This window comes from Ochotona curzoniae, unplaced genomic scaffold (assembly GCF_017591425.1).
Source record: "Ochotona curzoniae isolate NIBS_2020 unplaced genomic scaffold, NIBS_Ocur_1.0 contig_3819, whole genome shotgun sequence".
NCBI lineage: Eukaryota > Metazoa > Chordata > Mammalia > Lagomorpha > Ochotonidae > Ochotona > Ochotona curzoniae.
In genome coordinates, this window is record NW_024466004.1 from 8,244,876 (window position 1) to 8,267,185 (window position 22,310).

General features: G+C 50.9%; 1 protein-coding gene across 2 annotated transcripts in view; it reads left to right on the plus strand.

Annotated features, from left to right (window-relative positions):
* Positions 1-22,310, plus strand: part of CUL9 (cullin 9) — a 37,427-nt gene that overhangs the window by 1,466 nt on the left and 13,651 nt on the right. The window contains exons 2-25 of one of the 2 annotated variants that reach the window (XM_040983422.1): positions 1,336-1,490; positions 1,880-2,380; positions 3,528-3,663; positions 3,867-4,069; positions 4,334-4,739; positions 5,130-5,322; positions 8,310-8,517; positions 10,915-11,111; positions 11,466-11,683; positions 12,497-12,743; positions 12,844-12,949; positions 13,486-13,713; positions 13,966-14,056; positions 14,173-14,344; positions 15,666-15,771; positions 16,002-16,097; positions 16,346-16,521; positions 16,791-16,924; positions 17,251-17,430; positions 17,785-17,894; positions 17,989-18,171; positions 18,255-18,415; positions 18,744-18,978; positions 19,057-19,237. In XM_040983422.1, coding sequence (XP_040839356.1) covers positions 1,336-1,490; positions 1,880-2,380; positions 3,528-3,663; positions 3,867-4,069; positions 4,334-4,739; positions 5,130-5,322; positions 8,310-8,517; positions 10,915-11,111; positions 11,466-11,683; positions 12,497-12,743; positions 12,844-12,949; positions 13,486-13,713; positions 13,966-14,056; positions 14,173-14,344; positions 15,666-15,771; positions 16,002-16,097; positions 16,346-16,521; positions 16,791-16,924; positions 17,251-17,430; positions 17,785-17,894; positions 17,989-18,171; positions 18,255-18,415; positions 18,744-18,978; positions 19,057-19,237 — 4,623 coding nt within the window. The remainder of the gene's footprint in view (positions 1-1,335; positions 1,491-1,879; positions 2,381-3,527; positions 3,664-3,866; positions 4,070-4,333; positions 4,740-5,129; positions 5,323-8,309; positions 8,518-10,914; positions 11,112-11,465; positions 11,684-12,496; positions 12,744-12,843; positions 12,950-13,485; positions 13,714-13,965; positions 14,057-14,172; positions 14,345-15,665; positions 15,772-16,001; positions 16,098-16,345; positions 16,522-16,790; positions 16,925-17,250; positions 17,431-17,784; positions 17,895-17,988; positions 18,172-18,254; positions 18,416-18,743; positions 18,979-19,056; positions 19,238-22,310) is intronic. The other variant, XM_040983421.1, reaches the window with a different exon arrangement.

Below are 22,310 nucleotides of genomic sequence, written 5' to 3' on the forward strand. Positions count from 1 at the left end.
TAACAAGAAGCTGGATCCGAAAGAGGAGTAACTTAAACAGGAGTTGGTCCCCACATGGGATGCTAGTGTTGCCTGCTAAGCCACAATAGTGGCCTCAGGTTTGCATTTTAGAACTATGAGTTGGGCTGACACAGTGGCATGGAGGCTAATCCTTCTTGGCATTGGTATCCCATATGAGCGAGCACACATTCTAGTCTTGGCTACTACCTACATGGAAACCTCAGAAAAAGCTCCTGGCTCCTGGCTTCAGCCTGACCTAGCCCTAGCTATTATCGCTATTTGGGGTGTAAACCAGCGGATGGAAGATCTCTCTGTAACTCTTGATTTTCAAGTAAAATAAATAAATCTTTTCTCTTTTTAAAAAGGTTTATTCATTTTTATTGGAAAGGCAGATATAGAGAAGGAGCTTCAGAGAGGGAAAGATCTTTTCTCTGCTGATTCACTCCCCAAATAGTTGCACTGGCTAGAGCTGAGCCCATTTGAAGCCAGGAACCAGGAATTTCCTCCGGGTCTCCCAAATGGGTGCAGGATCCCAAGGCTTTGGGTCATCCTCGAATGCTTTCCCAGGCCACAAGCAGGGAGCTGGATGGGAAGCAGGACTGCCGGGATTAGAACTGGTGCCCATATGGGATCCTGGTGCGTTCAAGATAAGGATTTATCCATTAAGCTACCATGCCAGGTCCATAAATAAATCTTTAAAAAAAAATAAAACTGAGTTGAGATTGACTAGCTGGTTGTGAAACCAGTTTGATGGGTCACAACTAATTTTGCTTTTAAAATAAAAATATCGGGTCTGGCGCAGTGGCCTAGCAGCTAAAGTCCTCGCCTTGAATGTGCCAAGATCCCATATGGACATTGGTTCTAATCCTGGCAGCCCTGCTTCCCATCCAGCTCCCTGCTTGTGGCCTGGGAAAACAGTTGAGGATAGCCCAAAGCCTTGGGACCTGCACTCACATGGAAGACCTGGAGGAAGTTCCTGTCTCCTGGCTTCGAATCGGCACAGTCTGGCCATTGTGGTTACTTAAGGAGTGAATCATCAGATGGAAGATCTTCCTCTGTCTCTCCTCCTCTCTCTGTATATTTAACTTTACAATAAAAATAAATAAATCTTAAAAAAAAAAAACAGCATTCAAGACTTTGGTAAAGACATGTTTTAGAGACCTCAACATATTTTTTATAGATGTCTGTGTGCTGGGCTAGCAGGTGGAATGTATCTTTTGCTGTGGGTCTTCATCACAGGGAAGTTTGAGTCTTTAGGGAAAGGAATAAAGGGTTAGGATAGGCCAGGAGAAAGGACTGGGGGCTGAAGAAATGCAGATCGGGTGTGGATTGCAGGGAGCCGGGCTCATGTGCTTCTGTCGCTGAGCCAGCAAGATGGCATCGAGCAACACATGGACTTCGACAGCCGCTACACTCTGCTGGAGCTGTTTGCAGAGACCACGTCCTCGGAAGAGCACTGCGTGGCCTTTGAGGGCATTCTTCTGCCGCAGGTACCCTGCCAGCTGGAGCGGGAAGCCAGTGACAAAGGCCAGCACTTGATTTTGGAAACTGTGGTCCAGGCCTGGGCGTCAACACTGGAGGGCCCTGCCCTTTCCCTCCCTTCTCCTCCTCACTACTCCCCACCTCCCACCCCAAGAACTGGTTCAAAGGAAGGTTCATGGCTTTTCTCCCAGCTCCTCTGTGTTCAGAATGCTTGAGATGAGAACCCAGGAAAATTTGTGCTTTAAGACCCTTTTTATATGTTCCTTCCAGAAACAAAAATTTGAGGCCCGCAAGGCCTGGCCTGGGGGATGAGGCCTTTCTGTGTTTCTCCTCAGGGGAGAGTGGAGAGGCTTCAGGCAGGGGGACCAGAGCCTATGCCCAGCATTGTGTCCCGCAGATCCCAGGAAAGCTGCTCTTCTCACTGGTGAAGCGCTACCTTTGCGTCACCTCCCTGCTGGACCAGCTAAACGACAGTCCAGACCCGGGAGCCTGCAACCAAAGCGCCCTGGGCCCCACAAGGCAGAAAAACCGGGGCCAGCGGGAGCTGGAGTTCGGCTTGGCTATGGGCAGCCTCATCTCAGAGCTGATGCGGAGCATGGGCTGGACTGGGCACCTCAGTGAGCAGGTCACACTGCCACCCCGGCCCACCAAGTCCATTTTTCAACCCTGCCTTTCCTGCCCTCCCCTGCTCCTCCCCACCATCGTCACCACCCCTAAGAGGCCAGAACGGGCCTTCCGGCAGCGTGTGGAATTCTCCAGCCTCAGCGGCTACGGTGAGTACGTGCAGCAGGCTCTGCAGCCGGGGATGCGTGTGCGGATGCTGGATGACTATGAGGAGATCCGTGTTGGGGACAAGGGCGAGTTCCGGCAGAGCAACAGCGGCATGCCACCTGCGCAGGTGAGTGTGACCCATGGGGGTGGCATGCTTTTGGGTGGAGTGTAATCAGAGCTTCCATGAAGGAGGCTATTGGTAAGAAAAAAATCCCAGGAGAACTGGAATGATTTTATCTTTTTAAGAGGGTCAGCAATTGAGAGGGTTAAGAAATCCTGCTGAAGGGCCTGACGCAATGACTCATTTCGTTGAATCCTCACCTTGCAAAGCATCAGGATCCCATATGGGCACCAGTGTGTGTCCCGGCTGCTCCACTTCCCATCCAGCTCTCTGCTTGTGGCCTGGGAAAGTGGTAGAGGATGGCCCAAAGCCTTAGGACCTTGCACCCACATGGGAAACCCAGAAGAGGCTCCTTGCTTTAGATCAGGTCAGCTCTGGTCATTTTGGCCATTTGGGGAACAAACCAGCAGATGGAGGATCTTTCTCACTTGTCTCTCCTTCTCTGCAAATCTGATCTCCCTTTCCAATAACATAAAGAAATCTAAAAAAAAGAAAGAAAGAAAAGAAAAGAAATGCTGTTGAGTTGAGTGAGGGCCTGGAAAGACTTGCCCAGGAAGTGGTATGTGTATATATATACACATACATATATGTATACATACACACTATATTTATTAATTTCTTTTGAAAGACAAAGAGAGGGAGAGACGCAACATCTTCCATCTGCTAGTAAAATCTCCAAATGGTCAGAAGTCAGAGCTGAAGCCAGGAGCTAGGAGCTAGGAGCTAGGAGCTTCTGGGTGCAGGAGCCCAAGCCCTTGGGACATCCTTCACTGATTTCCCAGGTGCATTGGATCAGAAATGAAACAACTGTGATTCGAACCTGTGCCCATATGGGATGCTGGCATTGCGGGCAGTAGCTTTACATGCTACGCCACAGCACCACCCCTCAAACTGATGTGTTGAGATGCTCCATCATCCCACCAGCCCCAGTGGAGAGGTCTAGGAGGGAGGCAGACTGCAGAGGCCCGAGGGCCCATCCTGCCTAGTGGGAGAAGCCTTCTGTGCTGCGGAGGATTTTCCAAGCCCATAGAGGAGGCATGGGCGAGGGCGTGGCCCTATCTGGATCTGAGCATGTCCTCTCAAGACAACAGTGCGTGGCTCAGAACCCTCAGTCCTTTCTCCGTTTCTCTTCCCACTCTTCCTCTCATGCCAGGTCTTTTGGCAGTCAACGGGCCGCACCTATTGGGTACCTTGGCACATGCTGGAGATCCTGGGCCCTGAGCAAGCTTCTGGGGATTCGGCCTCTGCAGCCGTGCAGAAGGGGACAGGAGCCGCTGTCTCAGGCACAGGTGAGCCCAAGGGACAGGAGTGTGTGTCTGCACAGAGGAAGCGTGACCAGGCTGAAGCCGCTTACAAGCAGCAGAAGCTACCCCTCTGGTTGCCCTCTCCAGCCTGCTACCCCCTGGCAGGTGCTCACAGTCCTGCGCCTCCATCCTCAACTCTTCTCACGTGTTCCCAGCAGGTGCTCACAGTCCTGCGCCTCCAGTCTCAGCACTTCCCACGTGGGACTGGAAGCCTGTGGATGGGCTCTACTCTCTGCCCTACCTCCAGCCTGAACCCCAGCAGAGCGAGGAGGTGGGGCACCTGACCAAGGCAGAGTGGTGGGAGCTGCTCTTCTTCCTAAAGAAATTGGATGCAAGTGAGCAGCAGCCAATTTTCCAGAATATCCAGGAGAAACTGGATAAGGTACTAGAGGTCCGCAGTTAACCTTCGCCGGGGGTGGGGGTGGTGTCGTTCGTGAGCGGTGGGGCTCTCTAGAGAGAATTCTAGCCCAGGATTGTCCCTGCAGGGAGGCTAGAACTACAGGTTGGAGGATTCTGCTTGGGCCAGAGGCAGATGCAATGAGGGTCTAGAATGTGGGAGGTGTGAGGCTTGAAGCAGGATGACCACCCTTCTCCCGGCTGTCAGTGGACCTTCGTGTCTACCTGTCATCGACGTCCATGCCTCTTATGCCAACAGACGCTGAGGGGAAAGACCCTGGGGGACTTGTCCGTGCCTGTTGAGATGGCAGAAGACCTGCTGCGCACCCTCGCTAACCGCTTTGAGGGCCATACCCTCAGTGAGCTGCTCAGCTCCCAGGTCTATGCCAAGTACAGGCTCCCAGCTGAAGAGCTGAGCAGCTCTCTGTCTTCCCGGAGTCACTGCCGGACCCCAGATCCAGGAGAGGACTGCCGGGTGGAGGCCAGCTCCTCGGAGGACGAGGCTGAGCCTCACAAAGCAAAGGCTGAGCTCCCCGAGGCAGAGACCCGGCCCGCCAAGGCCAAGGCCAAGCCCCTGGTGGCACAGAGCGACTCCCAGCTATTTAACCATCTTCTGGTGACTGAGGGCATGACCCTGCCCCCTGAGGTGAAGACAGAGGCCAATGGTGAGTCGAATTCTGGAGGAGGTGTGAATGGGCCAAGTTGTTGGACTAAGCCCTGGATGGTCTTTGTAGCAGAAATAGGGTACAGGGAAAGGCGTGGAGTTAGGTCACCATGTGCCTGTCTGTCCTTTGACCTTGGTGATGCCTGTTAGCCTTCACTCCTTTTCTTCAGCATCTTTGGGAAAGGGGAGTTTGTTTCCCAGGGCAGCTTCATCTTCTTTGATAAGACCCTTTGCTCTGAATTGGAAAGGTTCTACAATGTGAGCTACAGCCAGGAATAACCTTATCTCAGTGTTGGTGGGCAAACTAGTCATGACATTTCTAGAGACTTCCAGTCTGTAGGTGTTACAGTCCATCTGACCAATGTCTCCCCCCCAACCTGACTGATTTCAGTAATGGCAAGAGCCCTGCAGGGTCCTGGCCCACGCAGCTCCCTGGATCGGCATGTGGTGGCGGTCGTGGCCACCGTGCAGATATCCAGCGTGGACACAAACCTGCAGCTTTCAGGGCTGTCAGCCCTCTTGCAGGCTGTGGAGGAGGCCACTGAGCAAGACCATCCTCTGGTCCGACCCGACAGATCACTGAGGTTAGCATACCAGAGAGGAGGGGGTGTGCGTTAAAGCTGTGTGCACAGAAATGTGGTCACAGGAGGCAAGGAGTGATGAGATCAAGAGTTAGAAAGGCTGGAGGGGGTTGGCAAAAGAAGCAATGGGCACAAGGAGGGGGGTGGGGTATTAAAGGTGGCTGGTATTCGCAGGGTGTTCCTAAATGCCAGGCACTGTGTTGGCATTGTGCATTCTCATTACATCTGCCCATCAACTGAGCAAGTGTTGTTATTGCATTTGATGGGTGAGAAAGTGAAACTTAGAGAATTGAAGTAGCTCGCTTGGAATTTTACAGATGGCAAATCTGTGATTGAAACCAGTATCTTTTTGGTATTAGAGCTTGAGGTTTTTTGTTGTTTTTTTTTTTAATTTGTCCCCACTTTCCTTTTCTATTTTCTCCTGCTATTTAGTTGCACAAATAATATGCAGGTGCATTCTTACTTTAAAAAGACCTGAAGAATCTGAGCGAACATATAATGAAAAAAGCAAAATAGTTTTTCAGCGCTATACCTTTCAGGTCTTTGTTGATGTGCTTTTGTAACAGTGTGCAAATAGAGAATTTCCCAAGCTTGTGTTTTTAATGTAGTCACACTCGTTTTTGTGTCCCTGTGTCTCAGAAGCTTGGCTGTGCTGCTCCCCATAAGGCTACCTTATTATTGGTCCTGCTGCATAGGACCATGGTGCAGTTATGACCAAGTTCAAGTACAGTGTTCTGATGCATCTATTTTCCCAGACCTCTGCCCACGCTGGATATTACATTTATAATCAACCAGATTGGCAAAATGTATTAGTAGCTCTGTATTCTCTTAGTTCCGGTAAAGTTGGGCATCTTTGCATGTACTTGTTCTCTTTCTTCTATAAAAACTCTGCTTCTGTCCTTTGCCCACTTTTAAAATTGGGGCTGCCTATTTTCGTGTGGATTTATAGGATAGATGTGAATTCTTTGTTTTTCAAATATTTTGCTTGCCTTTAAAAAAATCGTATCAGCTTTATTTTTTTGTGATTTTTAAAATCCTATTTTCTGTAGGCAAAATTGGAAAGACAGCAGTCCCTTCTGTAGAGATAGTCCGTTAACGATTTGCTAGTCACCCTTTTAGTTTTGTACCTGCATTCTGTATCTGTGTACATTACTCTTGTACGTTAACTAGTTTGTAGTAAACCATGGCTCCCGAAGGGTAATACGCCAGGTTCACACTACAGTCATCATGTGGCTTCTGAGAGGAGGAAGGTAAAAACAGTTTTTTAGGAGCCTTCATTCACCTGCTTTCCCAGCAGTCCTTCATTCAAGTCTTTCCTTCCAGGGTTCTGGGCCACCCCTCTGGCTGCTGTCCACATCTGTCTTTGCCCCTTTGGCCTTCCCTCTTGCTCTACTCTCCGACCCCCCCCCCCTTTTTTTTTTTTTAGCTCATATTGCTTGTCTCCTAATTTTGTTCATAGTCCCTTTCACTGTCCTGAAGTTCTAGGTATTTAGGGTGCAGTACTTTTCAGCTTTTTTATGGCTTCCAACAATTTTGATCTTATTGAGAAGCTCTGTCCTCAGCATTTTACAAATTTCTCCAAGATTATATAATCCACCCCCCCCATAGTTTCAAAGATATCTATGATATCTATGTAGCTACCTACATCCATTTTAAAATCCCTTTGCAACTTGTTTTCTGTCGATAGTGTAGAGTGTATCTCCAGCTTCAGTTTTCTTTGCATGGATAACCAGGTGTTTTGACACCCCATTCATTTCATCCTTAACATTTTAGTGTATTTATTTATTTTGCTGAAGAAACAGAGATCTATCTTTCTTTGGCTGGTGGATCTTCTAAAGGCTTGTAACAGCTGGGACTGGCACAGGCAGAAGCCAGGAGCCTGGAACTCCATTTGGGTCTCCCACGTGGGTGGCAAGGATCCAAGTCCTCGAACCACCTCATGTTGTTTCCCAGGCTCCATACTTTCAGGCAGCAGGGGCTCAAGAGTGGAGCTTAGAGCCAAACCCAGGCACACTATGGGATGCAGGCATCCCAAACAGCATCTTAACCCTTGTGCCAACCACCCACCCCAACGACAGATTGTACAGTTTTCTAAAAAGTTATTTATTTATTTGAAAGGGAGAGTGACACAGAGAGAGCTGAGAGTGGGAGTGGATGGAGCTGGAGGAGATTTATATTCCATGCATCGGTTCACTCTTCAGATGCCGATGCCTGCAAGTTAGGACTGGGCCAGGCTGAAGCCAGGAGCCAGGAGCTCCTGCCATGTGGGTGGCAGGAACCCAAGTACCTGAGCATGCTGCCTCCCGAGTGTATTAGCAGATTTGCAAGCAGAGGCAGTACTGGGTCCCACACACTCCAATATGAGACACAAGCATCTCAAGCAGTAGCTTAACCTATTGTGTTATAACCTCTGCCCCCTGTCTTCCCTGACCCATGCCTCCTGATACCACATTGTAATTGGTACATTTTTTTTTTCAATCACTGGCTGAGATGATGGCCTTATCTCTCCTGCCATCTGCTTGGTTACTCTACATCAATTCCATCAATTCCAGGATTTTGATTTGCGTGTGTTTATTAGCTGCATCTTGATAACCTTAAGGCAAATTCACCGTGATTTTTTCCCAAACATTTCTTAACTATTGCATATTTTCTTTCTGTGCCTGAATCATCCTATTGTAGCTTTCAAAGACCTTTTAGGCATTTTGATTAGAAATCACATCGAATTTATGATTTATTTGAAAAGATGAACCAGGGTTTCTAACCATTCTGCTCTCCTGCCACTTGGTAAGGGATGATCCAGGACTAGTGAGATTGTGGGGTGAAGTGTAGAAAGGATTCAGAAGAAAACTGAGGCAAGCAGATTGGGAGTGCGGTGGGGAAATGGATGAGGTCTTGTGGATGGGGTTGGGCTGGAGTCAGATGATGTCATAACTGGGAAGTCAGGTAAGACTCCTTGGGATGGGGAATCACCTTGCCTCTTCTCTTCTCAGAGAAAAGCTAGTGAAGACGCTAGTGGAACTGTTAACCAACCAGGTGGGAGAGAAGATGGTGGTGGTGCTGGCCCTGCGACTCCTCTACCTGCTCATGACCAAGCATGAGTGGCGTCCGCTCTTTGCCAGGGAGGGCGGCATCTACGCTGTGCTGGTTTGCATGCAAGAATATAAGACTTCCGTTTTAGTGCAGCAGGCAGGACTGGCGGTGAGTGCACACAGGGCCTGACAGGAGAGAGCAATGGGCAAGACAGGCAGATGGATATGGAGGGGATTGCTTATGATGTACTATGGAGATCTAGAACCAGGTGCGGACATTGGGATGGGACGGTACGGGTGGATTTTTCAGGCTGCTTATTCTTGGAGACTGTGGGCATGTTTAGAAGTGAATTGGTGGGTGTCTCTCTCCCCTTTCGAGAGGCACCCCACCTCCCAGCTTTCTTTCTGGAGGTGCTTCCCCTTCCCTCTTCCTTCCCTGCTCACCTGGTCCCTTCGCAAATAAACTTTTCTATCAGCAACAGAAAAAAAAAAAAAGAAAGAAAGAAAAAAAAGAAGAAGTGAATTGGTAAGGATGATTCCCAAGCTTAAAATTGAGCAGCCTGGGGCATGAGGTGGCTACTTACCCAGGGAGTGCAATAAGAGTTAGCAGGAGAAGGCTGGGAGTTGAGTTTTGGGATATATTGACTGTCCCAGGTCTTTTAGTTAAATCAGTGAGGTATCCAATGAAAGGTGAAGTCTCCTAGATATAACATAAAACTAAAAGTGTTTTGGTTTGGTTTTTTTGTTTTACTCTTTTTTTCTGAGTGATGCCCCTAGACAGAGGAAACGCCCTCACCAAATTGGGTGAAACAAAGCCAGCAGTGACATTGCCCTGCTACCCTGCCCAGAGAACAGGGAAGGGAGACTGTTGGTCAGGCGAGCTTACCGAAGAGTCTACTTCCTAACTCTTCCAGCCTGAAGTGCTGCCTAGTGGGGTGGGTAGGGTTGCAGGCAGCGGGTGCTGTCTGGCCCGAGGTCCCCGAGGGAGGCAGATCAGGCGTAGCTGGACCAGTTTGGGATTGCGACAGGATAATGGCCACCAGATGGAGGGGGACGCAGGTTCTCTCAGAGCAGACAGTCCTGGGAAAGGCCGAGAGACTCTCCTTTTTGGGAATAACTTAGGGTCTCTGCCTGCTGCAAATAGCCAGGCATTCAGACTGTGTGCATTCAGAGAACTTTCTGATCCCCTCAAATTAGGTGAGCAGAATGCACTGTTTTACTATAAAATTCAAATTCTTGCCCTGCAGCAAAATTCCATCACATTGTTTATAACTTCATATCTGGCTGTAGTATTCAGCTAATTGAAACAGATTGGGGCAACAGAAGGGGGAAAGACTCTTGGATAGCTGTTTTCTGGAGGACCTGGGGGTCCTGGCCTAGCCAGGGTGATGGTCCTTAGCGTCAGTCCTAGCTCGGTGTGTGTCCCTAGCAGGTGTCCTGGCATCAGCCCTGGTCAGCAGGAGAGATGTCCTCCACACTTGGGGCATAGTGTTCACTTTAATTTGATTTTTCCCCCAATAGGACTAGCAAGTGACTTTCCACATTACAAATAGTTCTTCTTTGCTTCTGACCATGCTGCCTTGTTGAGGAAGGCCGATGCTGGCTAAGGCCGGGGCACACAGGCTTGGGAGTGTTAGCATCCACTGGGAACAGAAGTTTGAAAGTAAACAAGAGGTTGCCTGGGGAGTGAGCACAGAGTAGAGAAAGGGAGCAGGAAGTTCAGGACCAAGAGGAGAACCAAGAGGATAAGAAGTCAGAGAATTCAGGGGGTAAAGGAAGGCAGGAAGGGCCAAGGGAGATAGCTTGCAGGAAAGCCTCAAGACCTGGGTGCTGTGGGAGGACAGCACGAGAAGAAGGCAGGGAGGGAGAGGCAGGTTTTCTCCGCTAGGCTTCATTCCGAGAGCACAGAGCAGGGAGAAAGGGCAGGCTGATTTTACTCCCCAGCCTTAAGATTTTGTTGTTGGCTTTGCTTTCTTCCCTTCCTTCCTCCCTCCCTTCTAATAGCCTGGCCTCCTTCCTCCCCCTGCCCCTCCCCAGTATTTGCTGTCCCATCAGTACCTTTTCCATTCCCATCTCCTACTTTACCTGTTTGTTGGCCCACAGTTCAGCAGCTCCCACGTCTGAGGTTGAGGATGGTGGCCCTGACCGTCCTCTTCCTCACAGAGGCTCTGTCCACTCTCTCTCTCTCTTTTTTTTTTTAAAGAATTATTTATTTTATTACAAAGTCAGATATACAGAGAGGAAGAGAGACAGAGAGGAAGATCTTCTGTCCGATGATTCATTCCCCAAGTGAGTGCAACGGCCGGTGCTGCGCCGATCCGAAGCTAGGAATCAGGAACCTCTTCTGGGTCTCCCGCACGGGTGCAGGGTCCCAAAGCTTTGGTCCATCCTCGACTGCTTTCCCAGGCCACAAGCAGGGAGCTGGCTGGGAAGTGGAGCTGCCGGGATTAGAACTGGTGCCCATATGGGATCCCAGAGTGTTCAAGGCGAGGACTTTAGCTGCTAGGCCACTGCGCCAGGCCCGGCTCTGTCCACTCTTAACTCTGCTCCCATGTTCCTCTTGCAGGCCCTGAAGATGCTGGCCGTGGCCAGCTCCTCGGAGAGCCCCACTTTCATTGCCAGCCGTGGGCCCATCCAGCCTTTGTTTGATGCCCAGATGACAAGAGAGATCTTTGCCAGCATCGACTCGGCCACCCGCCCAGGCTCTGAGAGCCTGCTCCTTACCATCCCTGCAGCTGTAGTCCTGATGCTGAACACAGAGGGGTCAGGCATTTCCTTGCAATCTGCCCATTCCCTGCCAAGGCCCAGATGCCCCTACTCCTACCCCAACTCCTCTGCCGAGGCTCCTGTGCTCCACAGAAATTGCCCTCATATTGTCATTCTTAGATTAAACGTGGGCAGGCTGCACTGACTCTCTGCAAAAGAGAGGCCAAGTTGTTGGAAGCAGAGAGATTCATCCCAAGAGGGAAGAGAGACCCAGACCCTCTTTCCTTGGATTGGAAGGAGCGGCCTGAGGTCAGGAGAGTCAGATGTGTGGCTCCAGGGGACCCCAGGACCCGTGCATGTTTGCTTCCCTGCTTCCCTTGCATTCACTGTCAGTCGCTTCCCTCCTCCCAGGTGCTCTTCTGCAGTGAGGAATGGGTTGCTCCTGCTCGACCTGCTTTTGTGTAACCACCACACCCTGGGAGACCAGATCATAACCCAAGAGCTCAGAGACACTTTGTTTAGACACTCTGGGCTAGCACCGGGGACGGAACCCGTGCCTACCACACGTACCATCCTCTCGATGCTTCTTAATCGCTACTCAGAGGCACCTGGCAGCCCCGAGCACACAGGTAACTGTCATGGCGGGGGGAGAGAGGGAGCTGTGGTGGTGTTCGCTGTGGCAACTTGTGGCCACCAAGACTGAGGTTTCCATACCAGCCCCTTCCTGCAAACACGCCGGACGTCCTGACCAAGAGAAGAGAAAAGGTCTAGCATAGGGAAAAAAAATTGCCTCCTCGGAATGGCCTTAAACGTACATCTGCGTTAGACTAGGCTTAGTCTGATTTTATTGGATGATAGAAAGGGTTGAAATGAAGGCTGGGGAGACCCTCGTGAGAGGAGTTACCATTTATATGGTACAGCAAATCTGTGGCTGAGAACATGAAATGCTGATGTCCCTTTGGGTTTAAAAGCCAGTGACAACTCAGAAGTGTGGCAGGGACAGCTCAGTGAATAATGTGTTCTTTTAGTTCCCTTCCCTGAAGCCATGCTAACAGTATGGGTGCGTACTCATAATAGCTAATGTTTATTACAACAGCTAATGTTGGAGAAGGCTAGCATTTAATTTTTATCTAATAAAAAGTAATCTATGATGATATGAGATTAAAACATCTATTGGGTGTAACTTGACCAATGTTTGCTATGCTAAATTTTTTTTTCAAGTGTGGTTAGGTATATATTTGAGGCCAGAAAATAAGATCCTTTAAAGTTTGTTTAAACAAAACAAAAACAAAAATGCCAAAAGCCAAAAAAACTGTAAGCCTCCTCAGCATGGGGGGAACATTTTAGCATGATTTTCTGAACCATCCCAGTTTTCAGCTTGACCAACTTGTAAGAATCCTCTTTGTACCCATTTCCTTCCCCCTGGTGTGTCTGGGCTTCAGCAGTGGAGACCTCCAGCACCCAGAGCCAGGAAGGGACCCCTGAACTGCTGATGCGGTCCCTGGTAGGGGGCCCATCCACGGAGCTGCTGCTGGACCTGGAGCACGTGCTGTGCCACGAGGGCAGCCCAGGGGAGGCCGTGCGGCCCCTCCTCAGGCGCTTGCAGCAAGAGACCCAGCCCTTCCTCCTGTTGCTGCGCACGCTGGATGCCCCAGGGCCCAACAAAACTCTGCTGCTGATTACTCTGAGGTGAGGGGCCAGAAGGTGCCTGCTCACCCACACGGGGTGGAGGGAAGCCGGCAGCATGTCCTCCTCGTCGGGACTTGCCCTGCTTCCATCTCTCCCCCAGGGTCCTGGCCCGACTGCTGGATTATCCCGAGGCAATGGCCCTCCCCTGGCATGAGGTCCTGGAGCCCTGCCTCAGCTGCCTGAGCGGGCCCAGCAGTGACTCAGAGGTACCAGAGCACCACTGAAGGAGTGTGTGAGGCAAGGGAGGCAGCTTCTGGGGGACCTGCCAGCTTGGGAGGTTCTGAGCATGATACCCCTGCCTGTCTGAACCCATGTGTGGCACTGGGATGGAGATAGGAAGAGGAAGGCTAATGTCGTGTAATAGTTTCTGAAACTGGGACCTTTTTGTTATAAACCTTTGGGCTACTCCTGGGTGTTCTGAATTTAGGAGAAGCCCATACTCACCACACCAGTCTTTGGTCTCTACCCTTCAGGGTTGTGTAGTGCCCTGTGGAGGGAGGCTGAGGTACCACAGTCGGCTCTTAAGATACAGCTTGGCCCTGGCAGGAGGAAGGCTTGGTAGCTGTGCCCAGCCTTTGCCTCTGCCAGTTGGGGTCCCAGTGCTCCCAGGGTGTCTTGGGTACTCTCCTTCCCTTGGGCTTTCAAAACTTTCTGCAAGACCTCAGCCAGCAAACTTCCCTAACTAAAGCCAGCCATCAGCCTGTGGTCTCCCATCAGTGAGCCTGTGTGACTCTGGCTTCAGATTGTTCAGGAGCTGATCTGTTTCCTGCACCGGCTGGCCTTGACACATAAGGACTATGCGGTTGTGCTCTGCTGCCTGGGAGCCAAAGATACCCTCTCCAAAGTCCTGGACAAGCACCCGGCCCCGCTGCTGCTGGGCTGTGAGCTACGGGACCTGGTGGCAGAGTGTGAGAAGCATGCCCAGCTCTATAGCAGCCTCACCTCCAGCATCCTGGCGGGCTGCATCCAGGTGAGTGGCCATGGGCTCAGAGCTGAGGGAGCATAAGCCAGGAAGCAGAGGACCAGAACTTGGGGTGTTTTCTTCTTTAGGATCCCCATGTGAGGGGGTTGACATCCACTCAGGGGTGCCTGCTCCCTAATGTGTGCTCCATGGGGCCCTTTCAAAATCTGTAGAGAAGGGAAGAAGAGTTCTGTTGCACCTGGACTTCTCTGCTCTACCTGTTCCTGGGTATCTTCTTATGTCACTCTCTCTCTAATGCAGATGGTGCTGGGCCAGATTGAGGACCACAGACGGACCTACCAGCCCATCAACATCCCCTTCTTTGATGTGTTCCTCAGACATCTCTGCCAGGGTCAGTGCCCACCCCCCTTTCCTCAGCCTTCCTGCTTCCCCTGGTTCTGCCCCTTTTGCTCCTCTCAGCTCACCAGCTTGTGCCCTCCACCCTTCCCTGGTTCTCCCCCACCATAGGCTCCAGTGTGGAAGTAAAAGAGGACAAGTGCTGGGAGAAGGTGGAGGTGTCCTCCAACCCGCACCGGGCCGGCAAGCTGACGGACCGCAACCCCAAGACCTACTGGGAGTCCAACGGCAGTGCTGGCTCCCACTTCATCACCTTGCACATGCATCGTGGTGTTCTTATTAGGTGTGAGCATACTTATGTCCATGCACATAAGTATAACATACAAATAAACATATACACTCACAGATATTCTGGTATGCTGCAAAACATATCCCAGAAAAATCCACCTGCACCACTCCATCCATAGCCCCCGTGCCTGAGGGATGCACTCAGACTCATTTTGTGTCATGAACACCTTGACACATCGACGTGCTTTGCTGTGTCTCATACAGAATAGATGTCTTTAATCCCTGCACCTGGTGACCTGTATCCCAGCAGGTACAGATGCCACCATTCTGTGTGTTGAGGGACATCAGCAGCTCACTTGTCCATGCTTCCTGTTGGCATTTGTTTAATGCCAAGCATTGGACAACAAGTTAGGATACCCATATTCCTGGAGCTTACAGTGCAGCTGGGGAACCGGGCTAGGAAATCAGAGCACCGAGTATGAAAAAAGCATCACAGCTGATCCAGGGTCCAGATCCTGAGGCTATTTGAAGGGTCAGAGGTGGATTTCTTCTGGAAGGTGGATTTCTTCTTCCTAAGTAGAGTCTTGAAGTCCAAGCTCACCAGGTCAAGAGGAGACAATGACTGTTGCAGACAGAGGGACAGTGTCAGTGCAAGAGGGAATGTAGGATGCTGCAGTGGAGTGGGATTTAAGTGTGTCATGTGTCTCAGTGTGACAGGAGGTGAGGCCATGAGAGTGGGCAGAGACATTTCCCAGAGTTTGTAAGCTAAGAAGTTCAAAGTTGATTTCAAAATTTGAAAAGGGGAAGAGACACATTAGGCTTTTATTTAGAAGAGCTCACTGTGGCAGGAGGGAGAGTCGTTAGTTGTATGCCGTGGTCTGGCTGGGAAAGGTTCAGTATGGCTGGTGAGGAGGATTGAGGTTAAGGCTACACGAGGGTGCTAGGAGGTATCCTTCAGGACTTATTGGTGGACAGATGAGGGCAGCTGTGCGAGGGATGTGTCCCCAGGTACAGGATGTGGCAGAGTGAGCACTGCAGGAGAGAGTAGAGGGGACAGGTAGGAGATTATTCCACTTGGGCCCATTAACTTGGAGGTGCCCATGGGACATACGTAATAGGGAGTGTCTGTCTGTTGTGTGGCCAGTATAAGAGCAGAAAAGAGCCGCCTGGGTAGAGCTGTGTGCTTGAAGTCTTTGGGTATTGTTTTCAGCTGAAGCTGTGGGTTTCATTGAGGTCCTTGGCAGGAATGTTAAGGGACAAACCAAGCACCTGGGGAATGGCGGATGTGTCAGTGGCCTGTGAGGGAAGGGATGGGTGGATGTAGTTTTGATCTGAGCCTCTGTCCTGCTGGGACTGACTCGCCTCTCCTCTCTCAGGCAGCTGACTCTGCTGGTAGCCAGTGAGGACTCCAGCTACATGCCAGCGAGGGTGGTAGTGTTTGGGGGCAGCTGTGCCAGCTGTGTCTTCACTGAGCTCAACACGGTGAGCACTCTTGGTTCCCCTCCCTTCTCCTTACTTCCCTGTGTGTGTCTCAGGGAAGGAGCCAGGACCTAGAGAGGAGCTGCCCCTCTCTTCCTCCTTGGAAGTGGCAAGAATGGACTCAGATGTGGCAGGGGCATGTGTCATGGCCATGTGGCCGCTGTCAGCAGTCCCTCCAGCCCACCTGAGTGGTGAAGGCTCACTCTCCTACCTCTTCTCCCCTGCTCTGCCAGGTGAATGTGTCACCTTCTGCCAGCCGTGTGGTTCTGTTGGAGAACTTGACCCGCTTCTGGCCCATCATCCAGATCCGCATCAAGCGCTGCCAGCAGGTGTGGGGTGGGGAAGGTCACGGGGGGCCGTGGACCCGGGGTCTGTAGAGCAGCTGTAGGTATACTGTGATGCTTGGAGGCTGTGGCTTTAGCCACGGCTCCTCCTCCATCTGCCTGGTCTAGGCCGGGGAACGAGTTGAGCTGCCGAGATATGGAGATATCCAGAACAGTTATGGGAAACTGAGGACATTGAGGCTTTGGCTTTGGTGGCTCAGATGACAGAGAAGTCTGTGTACGTCCCACTGCAGGGTGGTATCGACACCCGGGTCCGGGGTGTGGAGGTTCTGGGCCCTAAGCCCACTTTTTGGCCACTGTTCCGGGAGCAGCTGTGTCGCCGTACGTGTCTCTTCTACACAATCAGGGCACATGCCTGGAGCCGGGACATAGCAGAGGACCACAAGCGCCTCCTTCAGCTCTGTCCCAGGTGGGTGGGGCCGGAGGGGGAAGATGGTGAGGGGAATTGGCTTGCCACAAGATGCAGGTGGAGAGAGAGCAGCCCCTTGTAGGAGTGTGGAAGGGTAAAGGTCAGCCAGGCCCTGGGTCAGGGCAGAGAGGGAATGAGCACAGGTGAGAAGTATGTGCTGCTGACAGTGGAGCCTTGGGGAAAGCGACAAGCAGGGGAGATGGTGAGTTGCCATGCACTCAAGTGGAGGAGATCTGTGCCTTTAATCCTTGACCACACACTGTTTCTAGACTGAACAGGGTATTGCGACATGAGCAAAATTTTGCGGATCGCTTCCTTCCTGACGATGAGGCCGCCCAAGCACTGGGCAAGACCTGCTGGGAGGCCCTGGTCAGCCCCCTGGTGCAGAACATCACCTCCCCCGGTAACCGTTCCCCCTGCTGGTCCCACTAACCAGCCCCTCTAATCATGCCTAGGGATCACCTGAGTTAGTCCTCTCTGTTCCTGTCACCTCAGTATCCCTCTGTCTTTCCTGCCTCAGGTACTGCTCCCTGAGACTGGTGTTTGAATCCTCCTATCCCCGCCACCTTGTTACCATGTCCCTGGACTCCAGACTCCAGTGCAGCAAGCCCCTTCCCCGCCACCCCCGACCCCTAAACCTTGCTGGGCAGTTGCTGCTTCTCCTGCTTGCTCTCTGGGCTAGCCGTCTTTTCTTCCACGGAGACCTGTTCCCGACCCACCTTCTTTCAGATGCCGAAGGTGTCAGCTCTCTAGGCTGGCTGCTGGATCAATACTTGGAGCAGAGAAAGAGCTCGCGGAGTCCCTCAAGCCAAGCAGCATCCTTCACTTCCTGCGTCCGTCGCCTCTGTCGCTTGCTGGTGCATGTGGAGCCACCCCCGGGGACTTCCTTGGAGCTGCCCACTCGGCCCTGTAAGTTCCAGCTTCAGCCAGTTGAACCAAGGCCAGGGGTGGGGAATCCTCTTTCTGCCAACACCATTTGGATATGTATGACATCATTCATGGGCCTGACAAAATAATCAGCTTTTAAAAAAATGAAATCAGCCTGCTGTAGATTGATTGACTTTTGAGTCCCTCCTGCAGTTGCCTTGGCAGGGCAAGGCCAAGTGACCATGCCAGGGCCAGACATGCCCCACCCCAGGAGGTACCTGGTTTCCCTCTCTTCCTGCTCCGCTCTGGGCCTCGCCAGAAGGCTAGTGCCCACGGCTCCTCATTGCATCTGGAGACAGATGTTACAAACCATCCCTCTGCCTCATGTCTCCATAGTCAGCAAAAACAGTAAGGGTCAGGACCGCAGCCCCACACCATCGCCAGTCCTCCCAAGCAGCAGCCTGAGGAACATAGCCCAGTGCTGGTTGAGCGTGGTGCAGGAGCAGGTAGGCCAAAGTCAAGGAGGGCCCGGTGGCTAGGGGTGGGATGGGGTGGGGTGGCACCACCACTCTTTGGAATCCCTCATCCTGTTCCCTTCAGGTCAGCAGATTCCTAGCTGCGGCCTGGAGATCCCCAGACTTCGTGGCTCGTTACTGCAAGCTCTACAAGCACTTGCAGAGAGCAGGCTCTGAGCTGTTTGGGCCGCGGGCCGCTTTCACACTGGCCCTGCGCAGTGGCTTCTCTGGCGCCTTGCTGCAGCAATCCTTCCTCACGGCTGCTCACGTGAGTTCCGCCAGCCTTCCCATCATTCCATTTTACTCTCCCTTCCCTCATGAATGCCCAGAACCCTTTCCATTGTCCTCCAGATGAGCGAACAGTTTGCTAGGCACATTGACCAACAGATCCAGGGTGGCCTGCTTGGTGGAGCTGCTGGAGTGGAAAAGCTGGAGCGACTTCAGCAACACCTGGAGCCCATCATGGTCCTGTCTGGCCTGGAACTGGCCACCACTTTTGAGCACTTCTACCAGTGAGTCCAGCTCAAAAGGGGTGGGGTTCGGGGAAAGGGGTGAGCACTGGAAGGCTTGCACTCCAGGGAGAGGCAACACTTGAGTTTTAGAGAGAAGATAAGGGAATTGGCAGTGGGCAGGTGAGATTAAGATGTGGAGAGGGTCGTGCACCAGTGGGAAGGGAGAGGTAGAGAGAGGGTGAGGTAGGGCCTGTGCCTGGGGCTGTCTATTAACAGGGATCTACAGACAGATGTGGGAGGCTGGGCTTGGACCTGGGCTGTCCTGGCACCCACCCTGAGGCCAGGTTTGGACTGTGTATGTATGTGTGTGTGTGTGTGTGTGCTGCAGGCACTACATGGCGGACCGTCTCCTGAGCCTGGGCTCCAGCTGGCTGGAGGGGGCCGTGCTGGAGCAGATCGGCCTGTGTTTTCCCAACCGCCTGCCCCAGCAGATGCTAAGGAGCCTGAGCACCTCTGAGGAGCTGCAGCGCCAGTTCCACGTGTACCAGCTCCAGCAGCTTGATAAGCTGCTCCTGGAGCGCGAGGGTGAGGAGGAATGGGGACCGGCAAAAGAGGAGGTAAGAGTGCAGGGAAAGAGTGGGAGAATAGGAGAGTGGCACAAGATGGGAGCCAAGGGTCCTCAGAACCCTTCTGTTCTTCAGGAGGAAGAGGAGACTGAGAAGGAACCATTTCCTGAAGATCCCCATCCATTGATTTCCATGCTGGTCCTGTCACCTCGATGTTGGCCAGTGTCCCCACTCTGCTATCTGTACCATCCCAGGAAGTGTCTTCCCACCAAATTCTGTGATGCCCTGGACCGGTTCTCCAGCTTCTACAGCCAGAGTGAGGCTCTAAGGAGAGGAAGCCAGATACGGGGATGAGATTTGGGGTGGCAAGAGGGGAAAAGAAGAGGACCATGGGTAGGCGTCGGCGGGAGTAAAGAAAAGTAGTCTGCAGGGACAACAGTCTCCCAGAGGAGTGTGTTATGCTCCCATACTCCTCTGCTTGTGTTCATGTGTCCCAGAGGAGTATGGGAGATTGCACTCCCATTCCTTCCTTCCGCTTGTGTAGATGTGTTTTCTCTTTCTATCCTCAAGTTGCATGCTTGCTTCATTTTCAGTTCTTTTTTTTTTTTAAAGATTTATTTATTGTTGTTGTTGGAAAGGCAGATATACAGAGAGGAGGAGAGACAGATAGAGGAAGATCTTCTGTCCGATGATTCACTTCCCAAGGACCACAACGGCCGGTGCTGCACCGATCCAAAGCCGGCAACCAGGAACCTCTTCTGGGTCTCCCACGCGGGTCCAGGGTCCAAAGGCTTTGGGCCGTCCTCGACTGCTTTCCCAGGCCACAAGCAGGGAGCTGGAGGGGAAGTGGGGCCCGGCCATATGGGATTAGAACCGGTGTCCATATGGGATCCTGGCATGTTCAAGGCGAGGACTTTAGTCGCTAGGCCACACCGCCTGGCCCTTCATTTTCTTTTCTTAAAGATTTATTTTTATTATTTTTTTCATTGGAAAGGCGGATATACAGAGAGGAGAGACAGAGAGGAAGATCTTCCGAACGATGATTCACTCCCCAAGTGAGCACAACGGTCGATGCTATGCCGATCCGAAGCCAGGAGCCTCTTCTGGGTCTCCCACACGGGTGTAGGGTCCCAAAGCTTTGGGCCGTCCTCGACTGCTTTCCCAGGCCACAGGCAGGGAGCTGGAAGGGAAGCGGGGCTGCCAGGACTAGAACCGGCGCCCATATGGGATCCCGGGCGTGCAAGGCGAGGACCTTAACCACTGTGCCACCGCACCGGGCCCAGCCCTTCATTTTCATTTCTTTAAGGCATCTTTACAAATAAAGTATTTTAAGGCTATTCATTTCCCTGTGAATTCTGGGTTAGCTACATCCTATAAAGTTTTTTTTTTTTTAGATTTAAAAAAATATTTATTTTTTATCAGAAAGGCAGATTTTTAGGTTTTTTTTTATTATTATCTATATTTAGCAGTTTATAGGATTCAAGCGAAATTTTACAGAACTTCGTGCATTTTAGGATAATCAAAACAGACTTATAACTCTAACAAGCCATACATTAACAATTGAAGAGTAGAACAGTCTTATGTGGATGCAGAAAGTCATATTTACAGACTGAGAGAAAAATCTTCTATCCGCTGTTTCACTCCCCAAGTAGCTACAACGGCTGGAGCTAAGCCAATCTGAAGACAGGAGCCAGGAGCTTCCTCTGGGTCTCCCATGTGGTGCAGGGTCCCAAGGTTTTGTGCTGTCCTTAACAGCTTTCCCAGGCCACAAGCAGGGAACTGCATGGGAAGTGGAGCAGCCGGGATTAGAACCGGTGCCCATATGGAATTCCGGGCATACAAGATGAGAACTTTTGCCACTGGACCATCATGCTGGGCCCAAGATTTTTTTAAAATTAGAGCATAACTAGTGTTCAGTAAGGTACACAGATCTTGAATGTTGATTTTGTATATATACTCTGCTGCCCACCTCCCAGGTCAAGATGCAGGGCATCCCCACACTCCCTAAGGCTTTGTCCCTGCCTTTTGCAGGCATTATCTCCTTCTAAGAAAAACCATTCTTTTATCACCAGTATGTTTTGCCTTCATTTGACTATGATATAAATGGATGTGTTTTGCTGTGTCTGGTTTCTTCCACTTAACATATCTGTGGGAGGCACCTATGTTGTCAGTTGTGTCATTATTTTGTTCCTCTGGATTGCTGAATCCCAACCATGCTGTGAATGGAATCAGCCTTTGTGTCGTCAAGGGAAGTTTAGGATAGACCACAAGTGTTTATGATGCTGTCTTTTTATTATTGCTGGAAAAAGTGTAAGGATTTCTTTTTTAAGGATTTATTTTATTTCAAAGATATACAGAGAGGAGGAGAGATAGAGAGGAAGTGGAGCTGCCGGGATTAGAACCAGCGACCATATGGAAGCCCAGCTCATTCAGGGCGAGGACCTTAGCCACTAGGCCACGCCGCCAGGCCTGAAAAAGTGTAAGGATTTTTGAATGTCCATTTTTGTTTCTTGTCAGATCTTTTTAGTTTTAGAAGTATTTCTCTGTTTACATATCATTTGGTTTTGGAGTTCCACCTTTATCCCATTGTGACCCAGGAACATAGTTTCTATGACTTTGAATTTTTGCAGTTTGTTGAGAATCTCTTTGTGGCTGAGTAGATGGTTCACTTTAGTGTTCCGTGTAACGCACAGAAGAATGTGTTCCTCAGCTCTGTGTATTCTGGCTTTGTTTGTGTAATTCACGTCCTCTGTAAACTTACTAGTTTTAAAAAAGGATTTGCTTATTTATTTGCTTTGAAAGCAGAGTGACAGAGAAAGGGAAAGATGGAGAGATCGTCTACCCACTGGTTCATTGTTCACTGCTTTTTCTTTTTAAGATTGATTTATTTATGTATTTATTAATTACTGAAAAGACAGAGTTACAGAGAGAAGGAGAGACAGAGAGAAAGATTTTTCATCCACTGGTTCACTCTCCAAATTGCTGCAACAGCTGGAGCTGAGCTGATCCGAAGCCAGGAGCCAGGAGTTTCTTCTGGGTCTTCCACATGTGTGCAGTGTCCCACGGCTTTGGGCTGTCCTCTACTGCTTTTCCAGGCCAGAAGCAGGGAGCTGGATGGGAAGTGAAGTAGCCAGGATATGAACTGGTGCCCATATGGGATCTTGGCAGATGTAAGGTGAAGATTTAATCACTGAGCCATTGAACCATTGCACCAGGACCCTGGTTCACTTCTTAAATGGCTGCAACAGTCAAGTTGAAGACAGGAGCCGGAAACAACTTCTTGGTCTCCAATATGGATGACCCTGGGTCCAAGTACTTGGGCCATTCTCTGGCTGTGTTCCAAGACGCATTAGCCAGGATCTGGATTAGAAATGGAGGCGCCAGGAGTG